We start from the raw sequence: 12934 nt of genomic DNA, 5'->3' as shown, positions 1-12934 counted from the left end.
CACATTACAGTTTAAGTACAGTTATTTTGTTCTATACATATGCACTATACTATGCAGTTGGGAATGTTTCGTAAATAAATAAAATTATATTAATATTCAAATTAATTTACTTACAAAAATCTTAACAAATAAATATTTACAATATCACAAATAAAACAATTCTTATAAAACAAATAGATTTTCCAAAAGGCGGTTTTAGTTACTCTTTCAATTGCTTGACAGGCAGGCTAAATATTTAACAAGGCTACCAGATTGTAGGATACAAATTGTGATAAAAATAAAAACATTAATTCTCAATAGTTTTATCAATTTTTATATGGTATGTATAAGATTTGATTTTCTATATTTTTCAAGAAGGGAAAAATAGTAGGTAGACGCGACTGGCAGAAAATAATAATTAAATAATAAGACCTAATATGATAGGTCACAAAATGTGTTGTAATATATCAAGTTGGTTCAACAAATATTTGTAATTTAAGTATTTTTGTTCAAATCTATTAGAAATATTAGGTCTGTATTTTTATACTGATATTTATCAGAGCCTAAGACGTGTCTTGGCAATAAGGCAAGACATGGCTGTGGAAATTTTATATTTATATTAATTTTATATTGTAAATATCAATTTTCTTAATTAGTTTTTCCTTATCATATTTTCTTGTTTATTGAAGTGTGTTTTGTAGTCGCCAGAATAAATATTGAGAGCTACAACTAAATATAACAACATAAATAGATACAAATCATTATTAATCTACACCTTAAAACTAAATAAAGGAACGGTGCAATATCACTTCATTGTTCTTTACGAGTTCTAGAAAGTAATCCGTTATTTTTAAGCCATATTACCCTGTCTCATAATTTTATAGCTCAATTTTACATTAGAAAAATAAGGATTTCTAATTTTATTATGTATAAGACAGCGGTAAACTAGCACATTTAAATAAAATATCAAATTCGAATGACACGAATTAGCGCCAAAATGAAACTTCATTCCATAGACAGTAGCGCCATAGATACAAGTACAAGTAAAGACGCAAACGCCATCTGATGGCGATGTGTTGAACTCATCGTTTATAATCTCGCATCTTGAACGGGCCTGTGTCGTGTTTCGTCTTGAATGTATGCGGAATTATCTAGACCATTCGTTTTGTCTTCTGGCTTCTCTACCGCTCCATCCATAAAGAACATTGTGAGGAAGAATAATATGCTACCTGTAATTGAAATACGAGTTTTACATATACACCTTTATAGAACTTATCAAACCACGTTAATGTTCTGATGTCACTTTAACTTACTTATGCCATAGAATCCAGCGTAGAAGATCATGATAGCCTCTCTGTAGCCTATTGCCTTAGATACAGGGTCGACCAAGATGGGCAAGTTACCACCAACATTGTTCATTACAAAGAGAAATACTCCAACTGTTGTAGATCGAACAGACAGTGGTACGATTTCTACTAAGATCGCGAATACAATTCCGAACCACATTTCAGCTGAAAAAAAAAGATTACCTAATTAAAGTTGTGTACATTTTAGTTCCCTACTAAGTAGTAATTTAGTACATAAAAATATAGAATCAAAAATAATTCTAGTAGGTACATCTAGTGCGTTGTTGAACACATTGTTCTATCTCTTTTGTTTGTAGTATTTTTACCATAGGTGTATATTATTTTGAACGAATTTTTGTTTTCCTGACTGTCCAGTGATTATTTCGCGGGTATGTGTCATAAATTTTTGGCAATTTACGAAAAAAGAGTAATTACACAATATATGTGTCGGAGAATGAATATTTTAAAATTCCCGCCACTCTGAAGATAGTCGTAGAATGCGGTATGGTATGGTAGGTAGACTGTCAACGTTGACAATTGACGATGCCTGTGTCTGTGTGATCTACCAAGTGTAAGTGGCGCGACTGTTTCGTGGCAGTAAGTGAATTCTTTAGTCACTTGAGTTTCGAACGTCGCCTGCGCCGGACGTGCGCACTGACTGTGTTTAAATATTAAGTTATAATGTCGGACGACGGTAGTAACACCAATTTTGCAATTATTAATCGCGTTAAACCTGCGATTCCAACTGCGTATATATATATATATATATATATATATATATATATATGCCTTATTGGAATAATATAAATATATATTATTCCAATAAGTTTAATATACGTACCGAAGAAATAGGAGAAGGCCAGAGTGATCATAGCCCACAGAGGTCCAAAGATAACAGATCCAAAGGCTGGTAACGTAGCAATTAATTGTGAGACAGCCAATACTAATACTCGCGAACGAACACCCATACGTGATACGAACCTGTAATACATTAATGTAATTGTATTATTTTATACGAACGGCCTGTTCCAGCTTTATAACATTTTTTTAATATTTTTAAATTTATAGTCTTATATATTTATAGTTAAGTATGTAGCGATAATGTAGTGTAGGGGTATTTATATATATACTATATAGTTGTGTGCGTAGTTTTATAAGGACAATGTAACAACACAGAGGGACAGTCTGTACTTAGCGATTGACGCGTAAGCACGTCAAATAAAGATGTCAATCACAATCGCATTGTTTCCTTTGGAGCCATCCGGGTAGTCACCCGGAGGCAAACATACCCCGGCATCCCCCACATCTACATTGGTGACCCCGACTACACAAGCAACCTCGACGGCACAAGAAACCCAGACTTCGAAATTCGGACGATAGGATGGCATTGCCACAATCGCACGCGACGGCTACGCAAGAAATCGCAGCGGTGACGTCAGTCACCTCTCGGATTCCTGATTTCTGGACAGATCAGCCCCGTGTATGGTTTGTCAGGGCGGAATCCGTGCTGTTACCACAAAAGATGGGAGATGATACTAAATTCAACATCGTGGTGTCGAAATTGGGAAAGGATGTGATACAACAAATCACAGACATCCTTTTCTCACCTCCCGAACAAGACAAATATGGAGCTCTTAAGAAGAAGCTGCTGGACATTTTTGAGGAATCAGAAACGAGGCAGCTGCAGAAGCTCATCAGCGAGATGGACTTGGGAGAACAGAAACCGTCTCAGTTGTTACGCAGGATGAAGGACCTGGCTCGGGAGAAGCTTCCGGACGATACTCTCCGTATTTTGTGGCAGACGCATTTACCGCAAGCAGTCCGTGCAGTTCTGGCAGTCACGGAAACCAAGAACCTGGATCAACTGGCCAACGTCGCAGACAAGGTAGCAGAATCCATCCAGCCACCTCAATTGGCGGAGGTCAAGACAAGTGGCGGTCTTCGGCAAGACCAGGACAACGACGTGCATGCGGCCATCGCGGAGCTGAGCCACAAGTTCGACCAGTTACTGAAGAGCCGTACATCATCTCGCCCGCCCTATAGAGGTAACAGCCGTGGGCAGCGACGGCGTTCGCAGTCCCGTGCGCCGAGTGATTGGGTATGTTTTTACCATTACCGTTTCAAAGACCGTGCTACCAAATGTGTGCCCCCTTGCGCTTTTAAGAAGGGAAACCCCTAGAGGTGCAGGTCACGGAGGCGGATGCCTGCACCATCGCCCCAGCACAACGCCTATGCATCTTGGACAGTAATAGTGGATATAATTTTTTAATAGATACCGGCGCAAACGTATCCGTCATTCCAGTAGATAAAAACAGTGCCAGATCAAAATGTAGTGATTTTAAGTTATATGCTGCTAATGGTACGGTTATTAATACTTTTGGTTCAAAAATGTTAGTTGTAAATTTTAAGTTAAGGAGGGCATTTCGTTGGAATTTTATTATAGCCGATGTGAAACAGGCAATTATTGGAGCTGATTTTTTAACACATTTTGGGTTATTGGTAGATTTAAAGTTCCGGAAATTAATAGATAAATTAACTAATTTTAATTCCTTGGCATCCATAGTTAACACTAGTTGCTCTAGTTTAAATACTATTAATAAAGATCACCCGTACCGTGATGTCATAAATAAGTTTCCTAACATTACTAAACCATGCAATTTTAACGATCCGCCGTCACATGACGTATATCACTATATAGAGACGACGGGTTCTCCTGTCCATTCCCGCGCTCGACAATTAGCACCCGACAAGTATAAAAAAGTTAAGGAGGAATTTCGAATAATGCAGGAGTTAGGGATTTGTAGGCCTTCTAAGAGTTGTTGGTCTAGTCCGTTACACGTAGTACCCAAGAAGAATGGGGAAATACGTCCTTGCGGCGACTTTAGACAATTAAATGCGATCACGAAGCCAGATAGGTATTCTTTACCGCGTATCCGTGATTTTACATATATTTTAGAAGGGAAGTCAATTATGTCCCGAATTGATGTAGTTCGAGCCTACCACGGAGTTCCTATATTTCCAGAGCATATTGAGAAAACAGCGATCACTACTCCTTTCGGGTTATTCGAGTTTCCTCGCATGACATTCGGGTTGCGTAATGCTGCACAAACATATCAACGTTTTATGAGTCATACAGTACTAAGTGGTTTAGATTTCTTATTTACGTATATAGACGATGTACTTATTGCTAGTTCGTCCGTTGAAGAACATAAAAAACATTTAGAGTTAGTGTTTGAGCGTTTCAATAAATACGGTATATCGATAAATTTAAGTAAATGTAGTTTTGGTCAGACAAAGTTAGAATTCTTAGGATACGAGGTGTCTCTGGATGGTATTAAGCCGTTAGAACATAAAATAGAAGCCATTAAAAATTTCCCGAAACCTAAAACGATAGAACAATTACGCCGATTTTTAGGTATGCTTAATTTTTATAGGGCGCATATTCCAAATGCAGTTACACAGCAAATAGTTTTAAATCGTTATTTGCATAACGCGAAGAAGCGTGATAAAACTAGTATAGTTTGGACACCTGAGGCTGACGAAGCATTCGAGCAGTGCAAACTTAGCTTGCAAAACGCAGCGATGTTAGCGCATCCGCGAACCGATATACCTATCTCTCTCGTCGTAGACGCATCAAATATCGCCATCGGAGGCGTTTTGCAACAGTATATTGACAACAGTTGGAAACCTTTAGGATACTTTTCTCAGAAATTGAGTGAGGCTCAGAGGAAATATTCTACTTTCGACAGAGAACTTTTAGCTATTTATTTATCTATTCGTTATTTTCAGGATGTCATAGAAGGAAGAGAGCTTATAGTATATACCGATCATAAGCCCTTAACTTACGCATTTAATAAAACTAAATGCGAGAAAGAGCTACCGAGGCGTGTTAGGCAGTTAGCGTATATTAGTGAGTTTACTACAGATATTCGTTTCGTTACTGGCAGTAATAATACTGTGGCAGATTCGCTGTCACGCATTGAGACTTTGTACTGTCCGAATGTTCTAGATTATGAAAAAATTGCCGAATCGCAATTAACCGACGAGTATGCAAGTGAACTGTGGTGCAATGATAATTTTAAAAAAGTATTTGTACCTACATGTAATAAAAGAATTTATTGTGATTTTTCGTCAAATGTAGCGAGGCCATATATACCTAGCGAGTTCAGACGAACAGTTTTTAATAGCATACACAATATTAGTCACCCGGGCATTCGAGCCACCCGGAAGTTAATAACGGAAAAGTTCTTTTGGCCAAAAATGAATTCTGACATCAATCTTTGGGCCAAAACGTGTATCAGTTGTCAGCGAGCTAAAGTAGACCGGCATTCGATGACCGGAGTGGGCAGGTTCCCGCATGCCGATCGTTTCGAGCATGTGCACATAGATTTAGTAGGTCCTTTGCCTATTACTGAAGACGGATTTAAATATTGTTTAACCTTGATAGACCGTTGTACGCGATGGCCCGAGGCTTTGCCATTGCGGGATATGAACGCGGAGACGGTTGCTAGAGCCTTATATGAAAACTGGATATGCCGTTATGGTTGTCCAATAAGGCTCACGAGCGATCAAGGTCGTCAGTTCGAAAGTTCGTTATTTAGGGAACTCATGAACTTATTAGGTATAAACAGAATCCGAACAACTAGTTACCACCCGCAGGCTAACGGAGCGGTGGAGCGCTGGCACAGGACATTGAAGGCAGCCCTAATGGCTCGATTGTCAAATAAGTCATGGGTCGAAGAGCTGCCTACAGTCTTATTAGGGTTACGAGCAGCTCAGCGGACCGACTCTGGCGTGTCAGCTGCTGAATTGACCTTCGGGCGTACTCTTAGATTACCAGGTGATTTTTACGATTCTTCTACGCAGGTAGGGTCTGCAGAGCCCCAACGATTAGTAGAGGGTATCCGAAAGCATATAAAATCGTTAAAATCCGTCCCGAAATCGCATAGTAATTCCCGTCCATATTTCGTGCATCCCGATTTAAAAGATGCAGAATTTGTATTTATCAGAGACGATTCGGTGCGCAAGCCGTTGAAACCGCCATACGATGGTCCATATCGAGTTATTAAGAGAGGTCCCAAAGTATTTGTCATACAATTTCCTAATCGTACAGCTAGTATATCTATAGATAGATTGAAGCCCGCTTATGTGTTGCCGGAGTTAGAATCTCAGAAAAACATCGAACCGGCACCTCTAGTTCAAATGCCCGATGTTGAACCCAGCATAGAAGTCGAACCCAAGCCTGTTAAAAAGACGCGTTCGGGACGTGTTATTAAAAAGCCGGTACGATTCGCGAATTAAAGCTAAGCGCTCAGTTTTAGCTATGCTATGCCAAGCTAATTACAAAATGCTATGTTTAGATTAAGTATTTTTGCTTAAGTTATAGCTAGCGATGTAAGATATTGTTACGATACTGCACTGTAGCGTTTACTTTATGGACATACGTAAGTAGGTTAGTTTTTTGCAATGTGAACCATGAAGACTGTGTCGATGGCGATGCCGCCTACCGATAAGGCACAGGCAATGCAACCTACAGTGCAGTACGCGTGATTGCTCGAAGTTATTACTAGATTGTGTTGTAGAATTGTGTGTTATGAATTCTTGTATAACTGTGTATTTAAGAAACATATTTTTTTTTGTAAAAGGGGGGAGTAGTTGTAGGGGTATTTATATATATACTATATAGTTGTGTGCGTAGTTTTATAAGGACAATGTAACAACACAGAGGGACAGTCTGTACTTAGCGATTGACGCGTAAGCACGTCAAATAAAGATGTCAATCACAATCGCATTGTTTCCTTTGGAGCCATCCGGGTAGTCACCCGGAGGCAAACATACCCCGGCATCCCCCACATCTACAGTAGCAATGATGAAGTATTTTTCTAAATTTGAGTTTGTTGGTTTTAAAAATACCAATCTTTATCACATTAGTATTTTACTTACTTATCAGAAACAACTCCCCCAACCACAACTCCTACAGATCCAATGCCTACGGTGACAGCGAACAGCCACCAACCCAAATCCACGTCAGGGAAGTAGTCACGGTAGTAAAGATCTGCGTTGTATGCGAAGGTCATACCACCTGTAATTTATATTTTATGAGGTATTTATGGAAGACTGTCTGCTGCTATAATGGGAGATCAAATCCAAAACGCCACTGTCGGAGAAAAGGAACAATGTTACGACAGAATTATTCATAGCCAGCGATGCTAACACCACAGAATTTTGCCTCTACGACCAACTTCAACTACCTCTAAATATCGGTTAGAAACCCGTAAATTTATTGTGGTATACTCGGTTTGAGAGTTCAGAATTATTATAGCTATTTGATATTTCAGTTACGCTTACGCTTGAAGATTCCACTTTAGTTTGTTCGTTGGATTTGAGGTTTAATATATATTTTATAGAAGCTTGCGTTTTTTTTAAAGAAAATAAAATAACTGTAAAATACCCCTGAACATCTTGACCACACACACCCCCCCCCCGATTCCAAATTTGGGTGGAAACCCCCGAATCTTTACTGTTCACAGCCATGGTCGTCAGATGTATATCCTTAAGGCATTTAAACCGGCTGTTCATAGGATATCAAATGAATTCAAAGTTTAATTAAATTCCGTTTAAGCTTGACGCTAGTTATCTAACCTGACATTAGTTAAGTTATATTAGTTACAAACATATATTTTAGTTAATAATTAGAAGAGCAAACCAAATGTTAGCAATCTTCGCATCGTAATTCCCTCAGTCATAAATTGTAATGTAAAATTATCGTTTTCGATAATGTCTAAGGTCGACTATACTTATATTCTTTATAGGTAAGATAAGAGTATTTCAAATTTAAGGACCGTTACAATGCCACTATCCCCGTGGTCCCTATGACCGCCACCGAACTTGACTCACTTCCGAAATTGTTATCCTTGTATCGGAAAAATATAGCTCTAGTATGTTTAGTGTTTTATCTGATATTTTTGAAGGAAAAGTTCTTGAGGCGCATGAGGATAATTTTTTTACGGATGAAACGCAATAATAATAATAATAATAGCGTCACGTCACACAGATGTGTAGCGTTTTGATCGAAGAAAAGAGAGAGAGCGATAGAGACTGATTGCGAAAGGGAGAACGTAGCATGAAGCCATGGAGCGAGGGTGGAGTGATAATGTTGAAATATGAACTTATGTGCCATATTTTAATCGTAATGCTTTAGTCACAACAATATAAATAGAAATCGCGTCTAATAATGTAACTAGCGAGAAATAAATTAAATTTATAATGTCCTAATGTTCGACACTTAATATATGAATGACAATAAATTCATTAAATTCCTAATATACCTTCCTTTTTCCCTCCTTCGTCTCGGAAATCTAAAGTTTTAGGTTTTATAGAAGTTTCACTACTGACATGTGTTCTTTGTACGCACGCACTTTTTTAAAATTAATTTGTCATTGATAATTTAAAGTGCGATGACATTTGATCGATTCGATTCTATTGACTAATTCAGCGCATGTTGTTGAATAAAATAACAATTTTAGTATTATTATTATTATTTATTCATAACTTCGTTGCAAAAATATTATAATAATTAAATGAGGGCATTAAAAATTTAAAACAGATGTACAGTATGAATTATGGTTTAAATACGAATATATACAATTTCATGAGTTATTTTATATTTTGGAAAACTCATTTTATTTAGGTATTTAGTCTTGCAGGTCTGGTCTTTTTTCATTAACACTATGAATAATTCTACAATCAAGCAACGACGTATAAAAGGAGTACATACCGCAATGCCTGATAGATGCAGCTAGACAGAGCAGAATAATTCTTGGTTGAGCAATCACGTGCCAGATAGTAACTTGGGGCATCTTCTTGCCAGACTCCACACCGTCTGTAGGCTTTCCTGTACCTGAAATCAATAAGTTATATAAGTCTTACTTATTAAAAAACTAGTTTTTACTTATAGCATTATTTTAACTTAAGTATCTACTATTTTGTCTCTTTCAAATTGTGTTAACATTAAAATACACAGGTATACTTTAGTTAATACACTGCATATAGGCTGATGATGTATGAATAGACGTGTTTATGAATACCTCTGTTTTTTGTAAAATAAATTAATCAACGCTAGAATATTATTCTTTAAGTAAGTTAAGCTTTTTTGTGTTGAAGAAGTTGTATATTTATTAATTATTACCTTCTTCTCCAATAGTAGTCCTTTCCGGTTCGCGAAGAGTGAGGAATGTAAGAGCAGCAATTACCAAACCCACAATACCAGCACTGTAGTAGCATAGTCGCCAGCTCTGCAAATTTTATTAAAACCATTCAAGTTTTTTTCGCCGATGGCGCAGACCTTTCTACCATACTTCTAGTATTTCGTAGAATGTTTCCTTTAATAATATATTAAGTTCTAAAACCATTCAATATTTATTACTCGTACATAATATTTTTGAATTTATTTCTCAAAGTATAATTAATATCGGACAAATGATCACTTACCAGTCCCCAAGCATTCAAAGTTGGAACGTATCTGCCAACCGGAAATGCGATACCATATCCTCCATAGATTCCCCAATTGAAGATGGACAGTACTAAAGCCCTTTGGTGTTCAGGGAAGAGATCCGTCAAAATTCCAGTCGCTAGGGGGTTGCAGCCAGATTCACCAGCCGCCATTATCATCCGAAGTATCACTAGATGCCAGTATTCCTTTACACTGCCCATCATCAGAATAGCGACCACGTATACCAGAGTACATACTGATAAAATTCTTGCTCGGTTGTACCTGAGTGATTAAAAAGTTTGATATCATTAATTTTTAGAGTCGGAATTATTTAACGAATATAACGCCAGCATGAATTAATTAATTTGTATAATTTCTCAAAATTGCATTTCCACAATTGGTACCATTACACACCCTTCTTTGAAATCGATATCGTTGTTGTACAAAGTGTGTGTAATGAACTGATTATTTTAATCCGATATTTCGTGAGTCCGAAACAACTAAACTATTACTTTTTAAATTATTTTGTACCGTCTTAGTTTCTAAAAAAACATTTGAGATCCTTGTTTACGGACTATTGGTGTTATATCGGTGTTAGGCTATAACTTTCGTCCTTAAGGTAGTGGAACCCTACCTGTGTCACTATGTACTATAGACTTTCTGCCATTGTGATACGGGCTTGCATTATACCCAAAAAGTTGACGAATACTGACATGTGATAAGCCTGTACCTGCATATTTAAAAAAGTATTACGGCCGGGCCGGGCCAAGACCAACGGTTTGTAACGTCACCTGTTTTTGTATATTATAATCACAATATATAAAACACAGTTCAGCAGCATTAAACCATATATTTATTAATTTACAATGTGTGGAAATGTTTCGTTAATATTATTATGTCTTTATCCTTCATAGCGACAGGACTTGATTGAAAGCTCGCTATTAAATTGAAGGCAATTAAGACAGGGTCATATTTAAAAAAGAGATCAATCAATTGATTTATTACTGTACCAAATAATTTACAGATAAAATTTTAATTTACTTTTGCACGACTTTGAATTGAACGCGAAAGTTCATGACACAAGATAACACTCTTTGTAACTGTACAAAGAGTGTTCTTCAACTACTCAATTTATAAGGGTTTTATGAAAAACACGTAATGTTTATATTTATTTATTAACATTTCGTAATTATAATAATGAGATAAAAAGCTACTGGCGAGCGATCTCTTTCAGGCAACCACAGAGAAAAAAAATTAAGGTGAGCGCAAGAAGTCCAAAACGACATAAGACATAGTTATTTAGATAAAACTAATGGAAGCAATTAAAAAGATATCCTATATAAAAATAAACTTCATAGATTTATAGGTTAAATATTATTAGACGCGGCATTTATGGTACGATAATACAAAAATGTACCTATGAAACTTTAGTTCCCGATTTGCCACGATACCATGCTAACGCCTTTATAGGTATGTCAAGTATTTGTATACCGATATTTTTACACAAGTTTCTATCAGCTCGCATGCATTACCATTCCGATCATTTCCAAATATGCCTTCACGCTGCTATTCAAGTCATAACTAATACACTTGCTATTGGCCTCATTTGTATACAATAGTTTAAAACACAAAGCATTTCCGCTCATGTATTGCTAATATTTAAATGTCGAACTTACTTGTCAGCGACCACGCCCAATATGACACCCACAACCGTGAAGACGGCCATGAAGGCAGGGCCAGCTAGGACCTGGTAGTCTATCCCAAGACCATTGTAGCCCCACTCGCAGTAATAGGTGCCGTTTAGGGAAAGAGATTCGCATCTGGAAAAGACAAATATTCTTTAAAAAAATTGTTTGTATTGCGTATAGAATTGGAGTAAGGTTGGAGGTTTCAAAAACTAACGCAGACACAGCACTCGCTTATAACTCTCAACCATACTCATGCATACGCACAATTCAGGTCTTATGTGTTAGTGACTAGCGTTAGACCAATTTGTTACAACCAAATTTCTGTTATGAACAAAGATTTATTATTACTTTAGACAGACACATAATACCAATTAACTCTTATTTATTATTATGCGAACAATTGACGTAGTTTTATTTCTATTGTCGGTATCGTGCGAAAGTTCAACATTAATCATTGACAATTGTGAAGGTTTTAAGTCAAGTATAGAAGATATTTTTATAGAAAACCTCTATGAAATAATTTATTTCGTTTTATTTCATCCTGTTTACTTTTTATATCGAGATGTAAATGCATTTGCGCATCCCCTGGCCGCGAAGTTTGCAGGGGTATGTGGGATTCGGACTACTCCTATTCTGAAGAATCTCTGCTATTCAAAGACCAGTGCAGTATACAGTACATAAGAGGTTGGTCAAGATAGGCATATCTTCTCCTATATACTCGTTTTTATTTACGTAGGATTCGTCCCAGAGCACTCTCTCTCTCCCGTTCTGCTGTCTCCTTCTGTAGCAGTATTTGCTCACAGAAGGATATCATTGTGTTCCATACCTCGTCACTGCCGATCATTTTTTGGATAACACCTGGACGAGCAAGGGTTTTTCCATCACAGAACGATGATTATGATGACCACCGCGGACAATCCTATAACGATAACTTACTTGGTCTAGCTAAGGTAACGTAATATTAATATTGTGTCTTTTGGGAAAACTCTTTGCATTTGGAACTGTTATTCCATCTATTGCAAAGGCTACTATTAATTACTAGAGCACAAATAATTTCATATAGCGCTTGAAAATGATTTTAGAAAACATAGTAACATCAAAGATTATCATTATCATTGAGTTGCTTTCCTTGATGGGCTTAGAGATTTTCTTAAATTTTTCTACTTCTTTGATAATTTTGAGCATTTTGTGGTGGATACACGCCTCGTCGTCTCCTATTTCTTAAAATCGGGTGGATCATAGGATGTAATAGGACGGGGAAAACATGCTCTCTTTTGCTCATCGTCCTTTAGCTTTAAGAGCGAAACGCCCTTCTTTACTGAGAGACATGCATTTCCGCACAGAGTGTGGTACTCGCTATAACACCCCCCACTAAAGCCCTCCTACCCATCACGTCACTATTGGGGAAACTTGGGGTCACGTTAGCAATC

The 12934-nt window shown here is 37.2% G+C and overlaps 1 protein-coding gene across 1 annotated transcript in view; it reads right to left on the bottom strand.

Moving 5' to 3' along the window:
• Positions 1-104: 104 nt before the first annotated feature.
• Positions 105-12934, bottom strand: part of LOC123709324 (probable 4-methylmuconolactone transporter) — a 37845-nt gene continuing 25015 nt past the window's right edge. Inside the window, exons 4-11 of the mRNA XM_045660560.1 lie at positions 11493-11636; positions 9816-10098; positions 9514-9619; positions 9103-9225; positions 7269-7407; positions 2167-2306; positions 1293-1490; positions 105-1208 (exon numbers count right to left, since the gene is read on the bottom strand). Of these exons, the coding sequence (XP_045516516.1) occupies positions 1069-1208; positions 1293-1490; positions 2167-2306; positions 7269-7407; positions 9103-9225; positions 9514-9619; positions 9816-10098; positions 11493-11636 (1273 nt within the window). The 3' untranslated portion in view covers positions 105-1068. The remainder of the gene's footprint in view (positions 1209-1292; positions 1491-2166; positions 2307-7268; positions 7408-9102; positions 9226-9513; positions 9620-9815; positions 10099-11492; positions 11637-12934) is intronic.

Source organism: Pieris brassicae, chromosome 5 (assembly GCF_905147105.1).
Source record: "Pieris brassicae chromosome 5, ilPieBrab1.1, whole genome shotgun sequence".
NCBI lineage: Eukaryota > Metazoa > Arthropoda > Insecta > Lepidoptera > Pieridae > Pieris > Pieris brassicae.
This window is presented reverse-complemented; position numbering and strand designations above follow the sequence as displayed.